The sequence below is a fragment of the Peromyscus californicus genome, unplaced genomic scaffold (assembly GCF_007827085.1).
Source record: "Peromyscus californicus insignis strain IS unplaced genomic scaffold, ASM782708v3 Scaffold_21__1_contigs__length_65335640, whole genome shotgun sequence".
Lineage (NCBI taxonomy): Eukaryota > Metazoa > Chordata > Mammalia > Rodentia > Cricetidae > Peromyscus > Peromyscus californicus.
The window spans coordinates 57,270,289-57,292,957 of NW_026294514.1; the positions used below are offsets into that span (position 1 = coordinate 57,270,289).

The window sequence follows — 22,669 nt, forward strand, 5'->3', positions numbered from 1 at the left end:
GGTGATCTGGAAACTGAAGCCTGGTTCTCAGGACCCTCTCACTGGAGTCCTCTGAAAGGTGTCACTTCTGTGGCCACATACTGCACGGGTATCTGAGGTCTTTCCTTTGGAGCTGAGGTGACTTTTCAGAGAAGCCTCTTGCTGCTGCACTTTCTGCCTGAAGAGCATTATGGAGCTGCAAGTCCTGCAGACTGAAGGGGGTTCAGCTGCCAGGTGTGTGGTGGGCAGGGGCTACCTGCTTCTTAGAAGGCTGGTGGCCAGTCCTCCTGTTTCACTCTGCCCCTCAAACACTTCGGAGGCACCAGAACTGTCAGTTCCAGAACTCCAGGAGCTCAGATTCTCTATGTTCCCTTGTCTCTATTATAGTATTGTATTCTCAGGCTGTCTGAGTTATCATTCATCCATTTTCTTGAAAGGCATCCACTTCTGTCATGTCAAGGGGATTAGAAAGAAGGAATGGTAAATAGTCACACTGAATCACACAAGTGATTGAATTATGCAGCTTTCATTGGTGTGAGTCAAAGCGTCCAGCCTCCAAACTAAACAGTAGCATTATGAGGCCAGGCACAGTGGTGCACACCTGTGATCCCAGCAGGAGATCGGGAGTTCAAGGTAATCCTTGGCTACATGAGACCCTGTCTCACAAAAATAGTTCCACATGGAAGATGGAGATGGATGGACAATTCATCCACCCATCCATGACAGGCAGCCTCTGCTGCACAAATGGTTGAAGGAAGGTGGAGAGGGGCTGGGGACACCTTGTTTCCTTTCAGTAGTTGATCAGGTGTTAAGAAATGGAGACAACCTCTGAAAGAGAAGACACAGAGGGCATGCCAGGGAGCCAGACACTCAAGATGAAGGAATACCTTTATTCAGTTCATTCTCTCCAGGCTTATCTCAAATTGCACATCTTTACCGTCAAACAGGCAAAATAAGTCACATATAACATGGGACAGAAAATGGCAGTGTCCACCACGTCCGCACAGCACAGAACACTGTACAATGCTACTGGCTGGAAAGCTGTGAGATGCAACTCTCTTCAATCCAGGAACTAGAGCCACCAGGTCAAACAGGGTGCTAGGTAGTTTAATCCTGGGCAACACTATGGGTTCCTCTCTGCAGCCCCAAGATCTCCCGAACAGCTGTAAGCTCCTGCGTCAGAGCCTTCTCTGCAGTCACAGGAAACTGCAGGAGTCAGTCCTTTCTACTCGAACTGTGCACACAATTGCACATGGGGGCCGGTAACAAGACTCAGAGGATAAAGGCACTTTCCACCATGTGACTATCTGGGTTCAATGCCTGGAACCCACAGGGTAGAAGGAGAGAACCACCTCCCATAAGTTGTCCTTTGATCTCCACATCCACACCACAGCTTACACAGGAATGTGTGCACACACAAACATACACATCACACACAATGACTGAATGACTGACTGAATGAATGAATGAATGAATGCAAATAAAAGACTGCATGTGGAGGAAGCTTCTACCCAATGAGACACAGGCCACAAAATTAAGGCATTTTGGAAGGAAATCAGAGAGCAATAAAGCATTTATTATAACAATATATCAAAAATGTCATTGTATTTTTGAAAGCTCTTAACTAGGCACAAGGGCAAAAACAATCTGTCCTGGCCACTGCAAACAAGCACACACACTCACCCCAATTAGGAAAGAGGGTGGTAGTGAGTATGTCTGCAGCACAAGCACACAGACCCCAGCGCAGACACTGCACACGCCCAACACCACCAGCAGCAGCAGCGGAAGCTGGGCAGACACTGCAGGGAGAGCAGGGCTGGCTGCACGGACAAGCAAGCTATGTTCTCACAGGCCCAGCTCAAGTCAGATTTGCAAACATCCTCCCATTACTTGGTTAATCTAAGAAACCAAGAGGCTGAAGACACAGTTCAGCGGTAGAGTGCTCGCCTCACATGCACAGGATCGGGGTGCATTCCTGACACTGAGTGTCAGGCATGGAAGTTCCCCTGGATCCTCCTCACTTCATCATCCTGTCAGGCTAGAGCGTATAGCAAATGCTCCACAAATCACTGTCCACTTCAAAACTTGTATGTTCCCATCTGTGGGGCCTTCTTGGAATGACCGCAAGTCCCAAATCAGTTATGCACATGTACCCACCACTTTACTGCACACAAGGGGTGTGGGAAGGAGAGCAGCGAGGTGGAAATGAGCAAGGGCAAGAAAGGAGCTCCCACGCCAAGAGGCACTTCCAGGAACCACTGTGATGAAGGAAAGTCATTAGACCCCTCAGGCCGGGATTAGTCACCAAGTGCCCAGTGGGCAAGCAGTAATGGCTCTTCTAGCATCCTTGGTGCCACTGGTTCCCAAGGCCTGAGTGGGGGACAAGCACTCCTCACCAAAAAGGTCACACTGACTTCCTGTGGGTGGCCTCATGAATTTGGGGTGGTAGAGGTCCATCAAAAGCATATCCAGACTTCTCAGGCCATTCGCAGTGATCCTAGAGATTACCCTTGGACCCCAGGCAGTGGGAAAGCTGCAATGTCTTTCACTACCATGCAGGCAGGCTATTTAAGATCCCAAAACTTCTCATTAGTTTGTAACATCCACTACCACCCGATTGTGCCAGGATTTCAGCAACAAGCAAACTTGGAAAAAACCAAAAACCTTCTGTGGATTGCAATCAAGAGTGATTTAAATGCAAAGACCTAGCCCCGCACCACCACCTTCAAGCGGACATTCCGTTATTTGTCAGGAAGAGATGAAGGCAGACTAAAGACAATCCAGTCAGCTAAGGAAATGTGATTTCCTCGAGTATTACATGCTGTCCTTAGCCTTCCCCCTGCACAGCTCTCCTGGGATGAGAGCTGTGGGCCTCACCAGAGGTCAGCCCTGCATCTCCAGACCTCCGGCTCTCAGCACTGTCACCACCGTAAGTGCACTTCCTCGAGGTCATTCCCGCGTGACAGAGCCCACTCCCAAAGTCCTCGCCTGTGTCGACTTTCACAGGACCTCACTAGAGTCCACTGAACAGCACAGCGGGAAGGTCCTCCTGTCCGCAGTGGGGCCTGCACAGCCCCAGGAACTGGCTGAGACAGGGCAGGGCAGGGCAGGGCAGGGCAGGGCAGGGTAGCTCTCAGGCATGTTTTCCTCTGCTCAGAACCATAGTCATTACTTTTTCTTTCAGAAAAAGTTTTATATTGAAAAATCATGCACAAAAGAGCAGAGGGAAAACTCTGAAACTGATGGTCCTTAAGCCCAACAACAGAAATGGTCAACATTTGAAAATTGCTAATTACCTACCTAACAAGTATTTTCGTCTAAATTTACCTAGTATCAAAACAAAACAAGAGGAGGCTGGAGAGATGGATCAAAGGTTAAGAGCACTGGCTGCTCTTCCAGAGGTCCTGAGTTCAATCCCCAGCAACCACATGGTGGCTCACAACTATCTATAATGAGATCTGGTGCCCTCTTCTGGTGTGCAGACAGAACACTGTATACACAATAAATAAATAAATCTTAAAAAAAAAAAAAAAAAAAAAAAGAATCTCCACCTTAAGCCCTTTTATGGAAGAAGAGCATGAATAAATAAATAAATAATAAATAAATAAATAAATAAATAAAGCAAGCAAGCAAGCAAGCAAACATTACAAGTAAAATAGCTACAAAATGTATGACAATGGTAGATTTCTGGAAATATGTCTAAAAGCACACCAAATTCTGAGGCATCAGCACTAGCTAAACTCCAGCCTGCCTGGCTAACTCAAGGCACAAGCCTCTGTTTAAATAAAGAGGCCACCCCAGGAATAGCAACCATCACACAGACACCCCTCCGATGAGCAGGGACAGCCTTCAGGCTCCTTCCCTCTGGTTGAGCAGGGCCAGCTCAACCAGAAGGCAGTAGTTTCATCAGGTCTGACACATTTGCATGCTAGATACCCAGGTACTCAAGAGCTCAAGTCTGCCAAGTAAAGCGGCAGTCCTCACCAAGGCCACATCAACTTCCCATGGTGCCTCTCATGAACCGGAGCTGCTCACGGCAATAGTGCTGCTCTTTCCTACCCTGTACCTCATCCTTGGTAACAACCAAACGTGGTGCTTTCACAGTGCTACTGGAAACAAGGAAGAATGTCCTCAGTCAGCACCAATGCCATTTCACATTCAGGTTCACCAGCTGGAAGTTTTGAACAAGCAGCAGAACCTCACAGTGCTGAGATTCTGAAAAGCCTAGCACAGGGGAAGCTACTCATGGCCCAGTGAAGAGCTGAGGCCTGGGCCACCTACAGAACAGCTGGGGAAGGCTGGGGAGGAGCAGGCTCCGGCCCAGCTCACTCTCTCCCCAGAGACAGTACTCACTGGCCAGGGCTGGGCAAGGCCCACTAGAACTCCATGTAGTGCATTTGGATCGGCTGGTGCTGCTGCTGCTGCACAGGGCCATTCTGAGACACTAGGACGGGGTTTGGAAATCCATCCACAAAATACAAAGACCATCACTGTCCGTCTGGTCAGCTAAGCCACACAATGGTACAACAGTAAAGTATCATTACAAGTTAGATTTCTTTTACGGCCAAAATCTAAACAGATTTAACATCTGCTTGTGCCTAAATATTCTCAAGTCTACAATCAGCACAGATCCATACAACAGTCCTAAGAGGCTCAAAACGACAAAATACAACTTTACCAAAACAGGAGCAACCTGAGGATGCTCAAGGTAATGCATAGTTCCTGACCCACGTGCACATGACCCTCACACCTGCAACAAGCTCATCTCTCTCGCTCACCAACAACCCTGGGCAAGACGGGGAAAGAGCTCTAGGAGTGCCCACAAAGGCACTGGACCAGAAAGAGGGAGGAACAGCCTGGTGGGCACCAAGCAGCTGGAGCCTGGAGCCACCCAGGTGGCCGATACAGTTCCCACTTTCTGCATGGAGCACCCCAGTGTCATCTTATCCTGGGAGGACTGGCAGTGAGTGCTATTGGGATGATCCCTGGTCTGAATGTGGGCGGTCACTTCCCAGCTAGTTCCAGGTGGGCCTCCTAAAGGGAATCACAATCTGAAGATCCCCAGGGTGAGACATCCATCAGAAAACCCTACCAGGACAGGTGCTACACTGCAGAGGCTGTGCTGGGACCTCCCTGGAGGCAGTGTCTGCAGCCAAGAAACCATCCTGGAGGAAGATACTCCTGAGAGGGTGTGGCAGCGGCAAGAAGGGCTATGCATCTGACAGCACAGACAGACAAATGCGGGCAGAAAAACAGACTAGCAAGTGCAGGAACTGCATCTCTGCTCCCTGCATGTTTTCTTACCACAACTTCTTGTTTGGATATCAGAACTTAAGAGAACAATCCAATTGCAAAGTAGGAACATAAATAGAAGCATAACTCTGGAAAATACAAGCTTTCCCCACCAGGGCTACCACGAGGCTTGCAAACTCACCCCACACTGCACACATTTCACAGCCCATTTCATTAACATATAACAGTACAAATCCAAAACAGAGATATTGAAGAACAAAAGTAAGTTTGTATGCGCCTCTCGGTTGACGATGACTCAAGGAGTGTTCGATGGCCCAAGCACCTGAGACGGAACCACAATCCAACGTTTCATCTTCACAGACAGCCAGGGAACAAGCCGGCAGCGCAGGACCCAGTTCACAGTATGCAGGAGTCTGTGTCAACTTCACCGCAGATGATCGGAGTCCTCACGGCAGCCAACACTGCATCTGAATCCTACTCATAAAGCAGAAACTTCTTTATAGGGTCTGGCAGCGGCAGCGAGGGAACCAGATGCAGTCGGTATTTGCCAAGAGCTCTTCGCACAGCCACACGGCACAAACTCAGCAAGGTCCTGGGAATACCTGGAGAGTGTGAAGGGAAAAGGTTTAGTCTAGCCTAGTTCTAAAGGCCCAAAGCTGACCAACCACAGTGGACACAACTTCCTAATCTCAGAGCCAAGGAGGTCCCAGAGGCAAGGAGGCCTTGCCATCTGTTCCATCTAACCTGCCCACAGGAGAGCCCACAGATGAGAGCAAATGACCTGCACTCTTGCTCTGTCCCAGCAGGGGCAAGGAGGCCTGGGGACACCAAGTGTGCAGGACTTGAATTCAGAGACTAGGCTGACAGTCCTGCTCCAGTTCAGAGACACAGCCAAACCCCTGCTTCAGGAGGAGAAGGTGACAATAAAAGCTGTGGACACAAGCAGCTTCATTCTTTCAGTCTGCTTCCCACCTGGCCGTCAGCCTGCAACTTAGAGAAAGGCTGACCAAGAACACGTTTCCGTGAACTGGCATGGGTATAGACGACAAAAACACACTGATATCAATGTTCTTCGAGAAATAAGGGAGCGAGGACAATCAATTCAGATGTCCTCTGACAAGACAGCAGGAAATGGACAGACACACAGGTTGATTTCTGAATTCCAGAGAGGGTACTGACAGCAAATGCAAGCACAGGTAAAGTTCAAACTCTCCTGACACTGACTTAGCAATTCCTTGGCAAATCCCATTACACAAATAAGCAAACTCCAGATTTCATTTTAACAAAAACGGATTACCACACAACTCACTCTAAGGCTATTTGAGTGGAACTGAAAAAGAAAGGGCTCTAGAAAATGAGCTTATAACTTCATTAAAACACATGTGAAGAGGGGATAGAGGGATGGCTCAGTGGTTAAGAGCACTGGCTCTCTTCCAGAGGACCAGAGTTCAATTCCCAGCACCCACATGGTGGCTCACAACCATCCGTAATGAGATCTTGTGCCCTCTTTTGGTGTGCAGGCATACAGGCAGGCAGAACACTGTTTACATAATAAATAAATCTTAAAAAGAGAAAAATACATGTGAAGAGAAAGGCAGGGGTAAGAAGGGCAGAGAAGGCAAATGTGGTTGCATTCCTGCTGAGCTACCCCCGGCCTGGCGACAAGTGACAGGCAAACATGAGCAAGAAAGAAACATAACGACCCATGAGTGAAAACACCGTGATGGGCCAACCAGAGGGCTCGGAGGGAAGAATGCTACTTCCACGCTTACCAACCCGTGGGATCCATGTGGCAGAAAGAAAGAGTGGACTCCTGTAAGTTGTCTTCTGCCTTCTACATGCATGCTATGGCATGTGCATGCTTCTCTCACACACATATAAATAGATACATTAAAAATATTTTTAAAGAAAATGACATGAAACCCATCACGTGGTACAATGATCTAAGAAATTAAGGGGAAAAAAATGAAAAGGAAAAAATGTGAAAAAGAAACCATTAGCTAAGAATGGGGTCAAAAATCAGAGCAAAAAAGTTAGAGAATATAATTCTAAGAACTTTGAAAGCAAACATCTACTTCTGTGGATCTTTGGTTATCAGCTTTAGGAGTTTAGGAATGTCAAAATAACCATCCAGGGCTGGGGAGAGTTTAGGGTAAAGTACCTGCCGTGACAGCACAAGGACTCGCTCTCCCAAAGAAATGGAGAGGGGCCGGGCGGTGGTGGCGCACGCCTTTAATCCCAGCACTCGGGAGGCAGAGCCAGGCGGATCTCTGTGAGTTCGAGGCCAGCCTGGGCTACCAAGTGAGTCCCAGGAAAGGCGCAAAGCTGCACAGAGAAACCCTGTCTCGAAAAACCAAAAAAAAAAAAAAAAAAAGAAATGGAGAGGAGTGGCCCACACTGCAATCCCAGCCCTGGGGAGGGAGGGAGGAGGGAGGGAAGAGGGCGAAACACCCAAGGCTGTCCTCTGGAGAACTACTGGTCCCGACCGAGGGCTCTCATCAAGTGCTTGGCTGGAATTCCTTTCGGAGGGGTTATTGTTTTGTTATTTAAGATTTACTTATTTGTTCTCATGTGTACGGGGTTCTGCATGCACGTATGTCCGGGCACCACACATGCAGTGCGCGCAGAAACCAGAGGAGGGCCTCCTGAACTGCAGCCATGGGCAGCTGTGAGCCTGGCCCAGTGCTCTCGCCAGCTGAGCCCTTCCTCCAGGCCGTCTTCCTTTTAGTTACTTTACATCTCACTGGTTCAATCAACTCCAGACCACGGGACAGCACTGAGCTCAGGCCACTTACTTCTGGCCTCTTTAAAGACTTGCAGGGCCTCAGGGTCCATCTTCCTTCTGCCTCTTGCCTCTGGGCCCAGTGATTCCCACTTCACCAGGTTCAGGTTGGCTCCAAACTCTACCAGCAGGCTCACGAAGGCCGCCTCACAACCATGGCGCAGGACAGCATCCATGACACACCCAGGGGAGCCCCTGTAGAATTCCTGTGTGTTGACAGGGCCATTGCAATTGAAGTCAGGATTTGCCCCAGCCTGCAGGAGGAGCCGGAAGCACTGAAGGTTATGGTAGGCAGCACTGATGTACAGAGGGCAGACCACCAAGGAAGTAAGCCGCCTTGAGAAAGGGGGCCGGGTGTCAGGAGTCAGGTGATGGTTGACATCAACATCCGCCCCATACCTATAGGAAGAGAAAAATAAGTCATAATAAGTCAAACTCAGACCACAAAGAATGTCCAGCACCCCAAGGAAGGCATTCAACAGTCACATGGGGAGCCTCTGGAGACTGTACAGGTCACAAACACTGCCAGTCCTCTCTATCTGCAGGCACTGTACCCAAAGACTCAACTAACTACAAGTCAAAAGTACTGAGGGAAAAACTCAGCCTATAGTGAACATGCACAGTCACTTTCCTGTCCTTACTGCCTAGACAATAGATTCCAGCAGTTACACACACCTACAGAAGAGTTGTATTTTAAGTTGTCTGTGTGCCGAGACTACAGAGTTTGGTATTAAGAAGGATAGGAAACTAATCTCCCTGATGACTAAAGGATGACCCAGGATGACTAAAGTATCAGTACTTCCTGCACACCAATTCCAAAGGGAAGTCTTTCAGATCTTTAAAAATAAAGTAATTCCAAGACTACAATTTCAGAGGTAAGAGAAGAAAAACTTTCAAATGTATTGTAAAACTAATACAATAACCCAACTCAATTTCAAAATCTTCAATAAGCAAAAAATTATTATAACAAAGAAAATCCGAACATATATTTAGAAAGCAGTGTACCAAAAACTCATAATGTTATAATATATTGTATTAATGAATCTAAAAGAAAATACTGATTATCACTAATAATGCAAAAAGGGCAAAAGCCAACTGTTATGCATGTTTTAAAATACTCTATGAAATAGAAAGTGACAGCTATTTCCTTAAAAATGATAAAATACATTTTCTCAAGCCAGAAACCATCATCTTATTTCACAAGGAAGGACTAGAGGTGCCCCTTGCTCCAAGGGAAGCACAACACAGACCCTCCACCTGCTGGCCTCTTGTCACTGATGTTGCAAACAGGAGTGTAACTGGCAAAGGAAGGCAGTCAGAGAAACAGGACTGGAAAGAAGACATAGACCTTTTTCTAGGCTCAGAGGAAAGGATTCCAAAATCCAAAGAGGCCTACAAGGAATGAATAAACAACAAGCAGTAAGATAATTCACTAAAGTAGCAGACTGTGAAATGACAGCCTTCACACACACACATACACACACACACACACACACACACACACACACACACACACACACACACACGTATACATACATACACACACACACACACACACACACACACACACACACACACACACACAAAAGCCCAGTTTAAAGATTAGGAAGAAGAGCAATAGCCCTTATGGCAGCAAAATAATTTTTAAAATGATCTATACAGCATAAAGATAACAACTCAGAGTTACAGGAGCAGACCTAAGAAAATGGAAAGTCACATCAAACACTAGAAGAAGCTCAGAATAACATGACTTTTCCCTAAGTCAATTTTATGAATGAAAACACTGTTCTTGAACTACTGAAGCTAACTACAAAGGACCCTGGAACTATATACGTTGGTTCTAAAGTTCATCTGGAAGATGAAAAGCAAAGCAACAACGCAGAGGAAATAGCTCCACCATAAGAAGGGCTTGGTATAAAGATCTATAAAACTATGTAACAGGAGCATGTGGACGAGCCAGCAGACCCATGTAAACACACAAAACATCTTACAACAGACCCAACTGCAAGCAGAAACTAAGTATGCACAGTAAGGAACTATCTTAAAGGGGAAGGGTGAACTTTTTCATACTTTTTCCCCTAGGACAATTGGAAATCCATATGGGAAAAGATAAAGTTGAGTCCATTCATCACAGTGCACACAAGATTAATTCCAAATAGATCAGAATTTACAAGTAACTATGCGGTGGTATTGTGTTCCCCAAAATATTGTGCACCCTAATAAACTTATCTGGGCTCAGAGAACAGAACAGCCACTAGATACAGAGGCTAGAAAATGGTGGCACTCACGCCTTTAATCCCAGGAAGTGAGCCTTTAATCCCAGGAAGTGATGGCAGAAAGCAGAAAGTTATATAAGGCGTGAAGACCAGAAACTAGAAGCTTTTGGCTGGTTAAGCTTTTAGGCTTTTGAGCAGCAGTTCAGCTGAGATTGATTCTGGATGAGGCCTCAGAGGCTTCCAGTCTGAGGAAACAGGATCAGCTGAGGAACTGGCAAGGTGAGGTGGCTGTGGCTGGTTCTGCTTCTCTGATCTCCAGCGTTCACCCCAATACCTGGCTTCAGGTTTGATTTTATTAACAAGACTTTCTAGCAATTCGTGCTACATAACTATAAAACCATATGGAAACTAGGGGCCATTATTTAGGTCAAATTTGCCACCTGGGGCTGGTGAAATGGTTCAGTGGGTAAAGTCCCTTGTTGTCAAGACTGATGGTCTGAGTTCAATCCCCGATACCCACACTTCAGAAGGAAAGAACCAACTTCTGCAAGTTGTCCTCTGACTTCTACACCCATGCCATGAAGTGCCCATCTCTCTCTCTCTCTCTCTCTCTCTCTCTCTCTCACACACACACACACACACACACACACACACACACACACACACACACACACGGATAAATAAAATGCTGTTGAATTGTAAAGTACCCTAAGATTCTACTTTGTGCCTGTAGGGTTGGAAAGCTCCCCATGTTGACTGGCTGTGCTGTAACAGAAACAAAACTATCACTCACTGCTATGGCAACTGAAATGGAGCAATCCCTGTGGAGAGAAATTTGGCAATTCTATCAAAATTACACATGCACTTACCCTTGAACTCATCCGTCACACTTCTTGGGACTTGTTCCCAAGACACATTTGCAAAGCTAAGATGTGTGCACAAAGCAATTCATTAAGGCATTGTTCCTACCAGCTGAGCCAGGAAACCACCAACAGGGACCGACTGGTTTACCCCTAAGAAGCAGAACTGAGAAGCTATGAAGGGAAGGAAGGAGGAATACTGCTCTATACTGCTCTGGAATGTCCTCCACAGCACATGAATATGTGAGAAAGGTGAGATAAGAATGTGTGCCGTATATACTTATTTTACAGGTCTGCCATGTGTAAACATAAACTACTCAGCCACACACATGCATTTACTCATTTGTAATAGTGAAGGACAAATCACAGACCTAACTGCTTACCTGGAGGGGAGGGACAGATCAGGACAACGAGACAAGGTTAGAGGCTAGACCTTTTCAATACACCTTTTGTACAGACCACAGTTGGAGCCATGTAAACACTTCACATGGTGAAGCAACCACTGAAACCTAAGAGCAAAGAGGAACCAACAAACCCAAGTGCATCCACAGCTGGTCAGCCATGCTGTGCTCCCGACATGATGAGTCCTCTTTTCCGACAGTCTAACATTCAGGCTCAGGGAATGGCAGGGATACTCCAGCATCAGATTCAATTGCAAGAACCTAAGGACCTACGACAGGAAGCATGGCTTGCCAGCAGGGCAGCATCATGCGGCCCCGCCCAGGAGGCAGGGGCACAGCAGTTAGAAAGTGATTCCTAGAGCTGACCATTCCTGACTCCCAAGGACAGTCCAGGTGGGAGGACTATCTCTCACCAGGTGCAGGTGCTGAAGGACCCACAGCCAGTCTTTTTCGCCTGCCCTTGGTATGCTCCACAGACACCCAAATATATGGCATTTAGAGCTGTCTGAGGTCAAGTACAAACTACCTATCTCTTTTACTCTAACCAGGGGTCAGCCAGCTACAACAAGGAGGGCAATCTGGCTCAGGGGGCAGAGTCCTGACAAAGTGAGCAAGGTACCTGCTAAGGACAGGGGCTTGGCATAAGACAGTGGAGCCCAAATGGGGCAAGGAGGAGTGAGGGGAGGCAGTAAGAGATGCAGATTAACTCCAGTCACTGTATAACGGGAATAGAAATGTGATAGGGACACGCGCCCCCAGTTCCAGGGATGGAACAATGCTTCCAGAGTAGAACACACTCCCGAGAGTACTTCAGATCTTGGTTTCTTTTCTTTTTGAGACAGAGTCTCATTATGTTACACAGTCTGGTGGCAAGCTTTCAAATAGCTAGGTTACAGGCATGTGCTACTCTGCCCAGCTTAGATCTTTGTTTCTTCACTGAAAGAAGACTGGACTCTGGGAGGACTTATTCCAGGACCGACTCAGGAAAGTCTACCTGAGCTTAGACTATCCTGTTATGTAAGAACGTAAGGAACTGCTCACAAAACAGTAAGGACATGTCAAAAGAACACAGAGCTGGCTTAAATCACCAGTAACATTAATGTGATCATCAAAGTAAGCAACAATGATGGATTGTAACTCCCCCTGAACAAGGTAAGAAACCCTAAGTCTACACTAACAAATAAAAATTTGAGATGAAGCACAAGGCATATATATGGGGGCAAAACGTCTCCCCACAAAATACAAATTACAAAGGTAGGAGCAACTTTACAACGAAAATCCCGACACCACTGTCATCAAAGGATCAGAAAGGAAAGCGGGAGTAATAGTCAACGAGAGCAGGACTCACGTCTGCAAGATTCCTGCCCAGTAGGAGCCTCTAAAGTAGGCAAACAGTCACCTGTCACCTGTCTACTTAAGCCCTCCCTGGCCCCAGACAGTTCTGTGTGTCTCACAAACTGTGTCATCACCTGAGTATTTCACTTGAAACAGGAAATGACAACATACAGGAAGCAATGATGAGGGGACTCAACATGTGGGGACCTAATAGTCAGGATCCAGAGAAGATGGAATAACATCATTGTCCCTGCCTACACGACAGATGGCCAACAGTCTCAGCCAGCTGTCCTGCTTCATAATGGTTCTCTAGCACTTCAGGTGTCTGTCCAAAGGACCTGGAATCAAAAGTGCTTCTTTAGGCAGCCCAGGCCTGAAGACACTGAGGAGAACACTCTACAAGCAGGAAACTGATCCACCTCACTCACTGCACTTTTCAACTAACAAGGAAATCTGCATCTCACATAGTAATTATTTCTTCCTTCTTCATGGGAGACATGTCTTCCAAATTGTTTACAATCTTGGTGTGACAGTGTGACAATCTGGTACCAATTGAGCTGTAGGAAAGACAGCCTTTGAAACTTATAAAAATATACTGAACAGGAACCAGTTCATTTTAATCCTGAATATTTTCTAAATTTCTCTATTGCTTTTATTATCTCTACACACCCAAACAACTGAGAGAAAACCAGCTCCCACAAGTTGTCCCCTGACCTCCACAGTCATACTGTGGAACATGCATGAGCGTGCATATGTACACACACAAACACATAAATATAAAAAATTCAAAAACATAGCCAGGCAGTGATGATGCATGCCTTCAATCCCAGCACTCAGGAGGCAGAGGCAGGCAAATCTTTGTGAGTTTGAGGCCAGCCTGGTCTACAGAGTAAGTTCCAAGACAGCCAGGGCTGTTACACAGAGAAACCCTATCTCAAACAAAACAAAACAAAACATTTCCACATTAATGCCTTAAATTCTTTAAGATGCAAAGGCATGAATTTAAGGTAGCTTAGATCATCATGCTAGAAACCCTTAAATGATTTTTTTGAAGCCCAAACTTTATCACCTCCTTGATCATTTATCAATTTAAAACCTCCTTGATCATTTATCTTCTCCCATACCAAGTTTATAGCTCATTAGTATATAAGACTCTATTTCCAGAACCTGGTTGAGAAACCACGTTCTGTACCAGGCGAGAATGCTCACTCATCTGACCCCACTGATGGCAGTCTTCAACAACAGAACTTTTACTTGCTCTTTTCTATACAAAACACTCTCACTCATAGCTAGCTAGCTAAGCTACACTGGCCTAACCTAGAACTAGCTGGCCTCCACAGTAAGGGATGAACAAGATATCTATGGTAGAAAGATGTTACTGAAAATATGAAAAGAGAGAACACAAGCGGGTTCAAACAAAAGTAACTGTAACATTAATATAATTAAGTCACAGCACTCAGAGCAAACCTAATTGAAATGCAGAGGCAGCAGAGGCAACTGACAAAAGGTACAACAGTAATTACAGACTCCACGTTTCTCTAAATTTTGGCAGATCTGATGGCAAAGAAAAAAGGGGAATCCCGAAGAGAGGAACTTAGGCTAACACACCATGCAAGCATTTGCAACAATGTGTGTGAGCGGCATTAATAATGAAAAACTTCACTTTATTACAGAATCTTCTTCCATACCTCTAAGAACAAAGAAGAAATCAACCTCAACTACAGGTATTGAAGAAAATAAGCTTTGGGGGCTGGAGAGATGACTCAGAAGTTAGGCATTTGCTGCACTTGCGAAGGACCAGAGTTGAGTTCCCAGCACCCACATCATATGGCTCTCACACACACACACACACACACACACACACACACACACACCCGCCTGTACCAACTCCAGGAGATCTGATGCCCACCTCTAGTACACACACACACACACACACACACACACACACGCATGCACATGATAACATTTTTAATATTTAAAGATTAAGAAACTTTAGGGGATATGGCTAAAGCTATAAATGAAGGTAAATTACATTGAAAGTTTACACTGTTAAAAGTGTAAGGCATCATGGGTCAGAAAGCAATGAAGAGCACTAATGAAGCAGTCCTTCCAAGTCCTCTAACAGGCACACTCCTAAGGCAGGAAATGCAAGTACAGGAACAAGGAGAAATGGCTGCAGACCCGGCAGTACTGACCTGATGAGAGCCTTCAGGATGTCATCCCTACCCACTCGAGAGGCATGGTACACAGGAGTGCTGCGGTGGTGCCGGCTGCCGTTGGGGTCAGCGCCAGCTTCCAAAAGGATCTCAGTGCTCTCCAGGTGTCCATTCACTACAGCCACATACAGGGCAGTCTGCCCCTTGACATCCACCAGGTCCACCTCGGCCCCTTTGCGTATGAGGAAGTCCACACAGTTCCCATGGCCTGCAGTGGCTGCAATTCTCAGTGGTGTACAGGGGAGCCAGCCACAGCACCAGACAGACTTCTCATTGATGCGGCTATACGGGAAGAAGACAGGGAGTTTATGAGAGTCACCCTAGGCAAACGAGCTGTTCTCCCTCCTCTCACCCTGGCAGAGGCTCCCAAGAAAGACAGCCATTTAGGTAGCCAATCCTCATGGTTAGAATACCTTCATTGTGTTCTGTTTTCTTTCCCATGGTGCTGAGGATCAAACCCAGGATGTTGTACATGCTATGCAAATACTCTACCCGTGAGCTACATTTCCAGCCCTTTGTGTTCTGTGTCCTGAAATGCTTCCACAATTGCTGCTGCTGAACTTGAGCAGAGAAAAGAGGTATCCAGGGCCCACTGACAAGGGAACTAGAGGCTTCAGCAGAATAATCAGCACTAACACTGAGATTTCTAGTTCTTAGAGTCCTAACCCACATTCCAAAGCCTGTTCCTCTACAAAACACATATAGATCCATCGGGGACACGAGCAGGACAGGCAGGGCCATGCACACCCTCTTACTAGTGACCACCTCTAAAGGTCCAAGGCTGGAGTCCTCTCCAGATAAAGACAATCAGTAGTAGTAATCTCTGTCCTCCTACCCTGACCCACAATAACTGAGAGCCTAGATTATTAAGGTTACAAGGGCTGCAGTCTCAGCCAGCAGTGGCGCCAAACTGCCCAGACGCAGCTCTCAGACAATATGACCACATATAACTAGCTACACTGTCCACTGACCCTCCAGGTCCACTGACCGAAGCAGAAACTAAGGAACATGCCATAGGCAGTGTCTCACTAAAGCAAGCCCTGGTGTTCCTCCTCCAGTCACACATGGACTGATAGGGGCTAATAAAGCCCAGGAACCCTCCAGAACTCTCCACCAGAGAAACAAACAGCAAAAGAAAATATGTTAAAGGAAGAGGACATTCATGAGCCCTGAGTTTAAGAAAAAAGGAGCCAGTGTGGTGGCATGGGTCAATAATCTAGAACTCAGGAGCTGGAGGCAGAGACAGAAGGATCAGGAGTTCAAGGCCAGCCTGGGCTACAAAGCTACATAAGGGCCAAGTGGGGAGGAAGAAGTGGGGAAAAAAAGAGAAAAAGGGAAGAGAGAGAAGAGAGAAGAGGGGACAGGGAGAGGGCAGGGGGGAGCACAATAAGAACTTTTCTGAACTCTTTCATTCTACTGCTATATCTGTGTACTTAAGTCTTTCAGGGTTGACACATTAAATGAATTTAATTTCTGTGTTTGGTTTTATTAGATTTATTCATTTTATTGCATGGATGAATGTTTTGCCTGCACATAGTCTTTGTACCGCATGCATGCTTGGTGCCTGCAGAAATCAGAAGAGGATGTCTTGTGTGAGTGCTGGGAATTGAATCTGGGTCCTCTGTGAGAGCAACAAGTGCTCTTAACTGCTAGGTCATCTCTCTAGCCCTCTAGTGTTTTGGCTTTTAAATACTGACATGTGCTCTATGAAATAATGCTAAGACATTAGAAGGATAAGAAAGGAACACACTCCTGGCTGGTTAGGAATCCTTTGCTTGGGAATTGTCTACACAAAAGCAGTAGTGTAGGTCTCCTACAGGGACTTCCATCAATTAACTGCATCCACTCCTCAAGGCAAAGTAGAAACACAGAAGCATAAAGTGCCAGTGTCCGTTGTATTCAATATCTAGTTAAGACGTCATTCACACAACGTACTCAAGGAACCTCCAGAGAGAATGATGGGTGCTCTCCCAGCATCCCACACAGGGAGACACAGCAAGACTCTCTGCTCTAAAGGAAGAGCCAGGACTCAGTGACCGGAAGGGTTTTGTAATCAAGAGGCAAGAGGCCAGGAAAAGAAAACAAAGGAGATGGCAGCCGCCATATCCCTATAGTGGGAAGTCAGCTGGCCTATGGCTGGTCACTACAGACCTGAGAAGTGAAAAAGAAAACATCAAATGAATGTCAATAAAGTGGCTGTCGAAAAAGAACTACTCAGGATAAAGAGTCACAGGAAAAGGGTCAGAGAGATGGCTCAATGGTTAAGGGCATGTGCCACTCTCCCAGAGGACCTGAGTTCAATTCCCAGAACCCACATCAGGTAGCTCACAATCACCTGTATCCCCAGTTCCAACGATGACTTCTTCAGGCCTCTGTGGCCACCTGTAATTATATGTACATACCCCCCCACCCCCCCATACACACACAATTAAAATAAATAAAATAGGTATAATGGTACACACCTTTAATCCTAGCACTCAGGAGACAGAGGCAGTCAGATCTCTGTGAATTTGAAACCAGCCTGGTCTACATAATGAGTTCTGATCCAACCAAGGCTACATGGTGAGACTGTTTCAAATAAAAAAACATCCTTTTTGTTTTTTAAAGAGTCATGGGGGGCTTGGAGGGGCAAGGCCACTACTGACATCTCTAACACCGTCTTCAAGAAAAACACTGAGGAAACTAATGCCCAACGAGAACAAGCTGCCAGAAAACACAAGGGTCAATCACAGGGCCAGACTTGGACCCAGGGACCCCTGCCCCAGTATCTGGCCACCAATAATTCTTCCTTTGTTCCTCCTCTGAAATCAAGATGTAGTCCTGTAGCATCAGTCTTACCTGCAATCCAAACCACAAATGTCAGCCTCCTGAAGACCCACAGGCCGATGCCTGGTACCAGCCCCAGCAGGGATGCTCACCTCCGGTAGCTCTCCTCTTGCAATAGGTTCCTGAGGGTCTGGAGGTCCCCTACATAGGCTGCATCATGGAGCCTTGTATCTTCACAGTGCTCTAGGGGATGGTCACAGAACTGCTCCCTCAGCCACTCCTTCAGGTTAGGACCTGCACTGAAGAGAGGGCCCCTATCAGTGTGGGAGGCCATTAGCAAGGCCAAGCAAATGGGAGGCCTTCTGCAGTGGCTCTTCCTCCCTGGCCACACAGGAACTTTCAAATCCCCAGAAAATAATTCATAGAAGCAAGCTGTAAAGTTCCCCTTATCAAATTGACACATTTCTGACACCAAGTCTGATAAGAATTTTTTTCTGAAAAGAAAAGAAAAAATGTGAGGGACTAGGGAACAATGGAACAATGAGCCACAGTACTTCATAACATAGAAGATCCAAAAGTACTACCAAATTAAAATTTAAAATATTATGCCCAAAAAAAATCTAGCCTGTAACTACTCTAATTTATCCCAAGTACGTAAGAACACCTCTAAATTTGGGCATCTGAAAGGAGAATGGTAGCCATCTCCTTTACTACAAAGACAGCTGGTTAGCCAAAAGCCAAGGACCAAACAAGGGTTATTACCTGGAAGGTAGGTGAGTTCCCTACCATGCTGCTCCGAGAAATAGCAACAAGGGTATCTAGATAAGAACAACTCAGCAGAGTACTACTGTATCCACAGAGGTCCATGTGTTAGAGGCGTGGTCCCCAGTATGCTAGTGCTGGGAGACAACAGAGACCCTTAACCAGTGCGGCATCACACGAGGTCACAGGTCAGGGGAAAGTACCTTCCTGCGGGACTGAAGAATTTCTCCCGGGATCCTGGCTAGTTCTCATTGGAGGGTAATTATAAGAGCTTGAGACCAGTCCCACCTAGTCTCTGGCTTCCTGGTTAGCCTGGAGACCACAGTTCTCCCACTGCTGCCTGCCTCGAGGTGCCATAGGAAAGGTGAGGAGCCTATATCAGAACCTGCACCATGGTAGCCAGCCTCCAAGACTGAACTAAATCAGTCTCTTTTCTTTAGAGTTATCCTATTTTAGGATAGCAATGAAAAGGAAATAAATCTCAAAGGTACACATTTTGTATAAAAATTACACTTCAAGAGGATGGGGAGATGTTTCAATTGGTAGTACTTGCCATGCAAACACAAGCCCTTAAGCTCAGATCCACAACACTCGTATAAAAAGCCAAGACCATCTGCACATGCCTATAGTTCTACTGGGGGTAGGGGAGGCAGAGACAGGGTTGTGGATGCCTGGGCTGGCTAGCAGCCAACCTAGCTAAATCCAAATCTGTAAGCTCCATGTGCAGTGAGAGACCTCGATTCAAAAGTAAGGTGCAGAGTGAGGATAACACTAAATGATGACCTCTGACCTCCACATATACATGTGCACACATACACAGAGAAAAAAATTATACCTCAGTAAAGAAGAAAACTAAAAGATATATGCACAAATACAAATCCAGCCTATATAACAAAAAATTGAGAGGAGTAAATAGAAAAACTAAACATACCATGTACTAGAATGAGAAGATTCAATATTAGAGAAATTCTCAAAGTTACCTATAAATCAAGTGTAGCCCGTCTCTTCAGAAATTTGATACTGGATATATCAAAAATATCCCAAAATTTAATTGTAGATATACATAAGGGAAAATTGCTTTTTGTTTTAACAAGAATAATGGGTAGGGCAGTGGTGGCATACACCTTTAATCCCAGCACTTGGGAGGCAGAGGCAGGCAGATCTCTGTGAGTTCAAGGCCAGCCTGGTCTACAGCATGAGATCCAGGACAGCCAAAGAAACCCTGTCTTTGAAAAACAGAAAACAAACAAACAAAAGAATGATGGCATGAAAAAAAAAAACTCTACCATACTAGATAACAAAACTTTCACCAAACTAAACAACAACAAAAACAAATAACAACAAAACAAGGCATCAAAAGTGGAGAGAAAGATGTAGTCAATGGAGAGTATTTATATAATTAATCACCTGCTTGGAAACACTTGCATCTTTGCTCGTATCACAGCCCAAACTTAACTCCAGGGGATTGACAAGCCTTATAAAAAAATTGCACCAACAGATGTTATAAAAACAGCACAAATTCTAACTGCTGAGATACAAACCTCCCACCCTGTAATGGTGTCCTAGCATGTGACCAAGCACGTCCCTTCAAAAGCAGGCTTCTTCTAGATATTGAAGTTGTTTTCATATTCAAATAAAATGTCCTTTGAGTCTTTGCTGAATATAAGACTTTCCTAAAGGTACAGCGAGGTGAAGAGTAAGTGTCCTTGCCCTCCAGGATCTGAAAGTCCACTGAATGGGGCAAGAAACCACTCTTGTTTGTTTGTTTGTTTTGTTTTTTGTTTTTCGAAACAGGGTTTCTCTATGTAATTTTGGTGCCTGTCCTGGATCTCTGTAGACCAGGCTGGCCTTGAACTCAGAGATCCTCCTGGCTCTGCCTCCCGAGAGCTGGGATTAAAGGCATGTGCCACCACTGCCCAGCCTAGAAACCACTCTTTAAGGCCCTATCCAGGGCCTTCTTCAATCATGACCCTCCATTGCAAGTACAATGCAGTTACCAATGGGTATCAAAGTTCAAAGCCAAAGTTGGGGAAGATTCAGATGTGTGGGATAACTGTCAGCAAGCGGGCACCAGAGGACTTGATCAAGTCTTTGGACCTCCCTTTGCTCACAATCTTCAACACTACCAGCCTGGGCCAAGGCACCTTCAGAACCTCCCCCAGTTCTAGAGTCAAAGGCCACTTGGAGTTTGTGTTTGTCTGATCATCTAATCCAATAACAACACAACTACCCCCAAGATAGCACTCAAGACCTCCCCTCCACCCCAAGCTGGAAACACGCTGACAAAACAGGTACTGAAAGGAGAAGGCAGGAGGCCAACACCACTGTTTCTTCCACAGGACCCTTCTCTACACTAAGAAATAACTGCCTTTGACCCATCTCACACACCTGCGTGACAGGGGACTCCACTCACAGATCTTGTCTGTCCCTGAGAACAAAGTCAATGCCAACCAAAGTTCTTGGTGGTAGAGGTTTTGTCCAGCCTTTTCAGGTCACCCTGACAGTCCCAGGTGAGCTAAGCCAACAGTAGACCATCAATAAAGTTTGTTGACCAGATGGAGGGAGGAACGACAAAAGAGTTTGTCATTTGTGTGGCCTTCTGAGATTTTGGATACCTAAGAGAGTTCCTTGAACAAAACAAGTGCCTCTCCAAAACCAGAGATGGGCACAGCAAGTTACCTACGACACACATGGCAGTCTCAGAAAGACCCCAGTGGGAGACTCCGTACCAGAAATTCCTTCTCCTGGGAATTCTCAGCCTCACAGTAGCAGCACTGCGAAGTGGAGATGCTAAGCCAGGTGGCGACCGTCCGCCTTTCTCTGCAGGTGGGTCAAGCGCCGCCGCTGTCAGCGCTGTGTCACAGGCAGGCTGGCTGGGGACAGCGCGGTAGTTAAAGGGGGGTGGGGGGGAGACAGGGGCTACCATGCACCATCTCGGCCATGCGCTGACTGGCGGACGGGATGAGGAAAAGGAGCCTGCCCTACAGAGGGCCTACCTCTGAGGACCTTTCCCGACCAGTGCGCTCAGACCTGGAAGAGGATCCGTGCCCCATGTCACAGCTGGGGTCATCGCAGACTAGGATCGGCTAACAGGGTGGCAGTTTCAAGGCCAACTCCACCTGGCCTTGTAACTCCACCTTGGAAAAAAAAAGCCGCGGGGGGGGGGGGGGGCTGTCCACGAGAGGCCGAGAGCGGGGATCGCGCCCTGGGCCCCGCGAAGCCTGACGCCCACTTACTGGCCCGGGGTGCGGCTCCGCGGACCTGGCCGACGGGGACGGAGGACACAGGGCCGGATCGCCCGAGGGCCACTCTGACTGGACCCGAGACGCAGCGCCCCCTCCTCCCCACCACCCCACGCCGCTCACGTTACCTGCGGGCCCTGGGCCAGCCCTCCCTTCGGGGCTCCCGCCCTCTGCCATGCCGACTCCGGCCCTCAGCCTCCGCGCTGACCACACCGCCCGTCCGTCCGCCTACGCAGCGATCCTGTCAAAGAGCAACCCTGTTTTGAGATACACCTCCGGCGCTTCCGGCAGGTGGGCGTGTCCGGAGCTCGGCTTCCGGCCAGTTTGCACCTCCCTATCGCACTTCCGGCTCTGCCGGTAGGGTGCTTGGGTCTCCACTTCCGGCCTAGCTAACGGACTTGAGCGCCGCCGGTCAGTGAGGAAGGCCAAACTATGCAGTGGCGTCTACGGAGGAAGCAGGAAGTCTGGGGAAACGCCTTTCCCCTGGGGGCGGAGGCTTATTTGCATGCCTCGGGAACTCCTGGTTGGCAGGTTCTGTCCCCGCCCACGGAAAAGGCGGGACGTGGGCGTGGCCGTCTACGGCCGAGCCGACTGTTCACTGCCTCCCGCAGCGGCTGAAGGTCGTCTAGAGACCTGGGCCCGCGCCGCCTGTCCTTGCAGTGCGGCTCCGGACGGTCCCTTAACTCCAGTGGTGTTAGGTGAATGCAGCCCAGAATGTCTCCATGGAGCCAGCGGTGTTTGTAGCCTGGCAAGGCATGTTGACCGAGTGGCTTTCCTCAAGCTCTCCCGAGTTTACACGGGTCACACCGTGTGCACCACATTCTCAACAGCTCTTAAGCATGGACGCCGTCGGGTCC

General features: G+C 47.2%; 1 protein-coding gene across 1 annotated transcript; it reads right to left on the reverse strand.

Moving 5' to 3' along the window:
* Window positions 1-849: 849 nt before the first annotated feature.
* Window positions 850-22,267, reverse strand: Asb1 (ankyrin repeat and SOCS box containing 1). The gene is made up of 5 exons (XM_052750408.1): window positions 21,941-22,267; window positions 17,961-18,102; window positions 15,022-15,324; window positions 8,028-8,413; window positions 850-5,834 (listed from the first exon to the last, which is right to left on the reverse strand). The coding sequence occupies exons 1-5, from the start codon at window positions 21,987-21,989 to the stop codon at window positions 5,707-5,709; spliced, it is 1,008 nt and encodes a 335-aa protein (XP_052606368.1). The 5' UTR covers window positions 21,990-22,267; the 3' UTR covers window positions 850-5,706.
* Between the last annotated feature and the right edge of the window lie 402 nt (window positions 22,268-22,669).

Bases quoted from the DNA above. Each gene is read 5' to 3' on its own strand.
- Asb1 (XM_052750408.1), bottom strand. From the start codon at position 21,989: ATGGCAGAGGGCGGGAGCCCCGAAGGGAGGGCTGGCCCAGGGCCCGCA. The intron at 8,414-15,021 runs GTCAGTACTGCC...CTCTTCCTATAG, and splicing joins ATCCTGAAGGCTCTCATCAG to GTATGGGGCGGATGTTGATG. The intron at 5,835-8,027 runs GTAAGTGGCCTG...CACACTCTCCAG, and splicing joins AGTCTTTAAAGAGGCCAGAA to GTATTCCCAGGACCTTGCTG.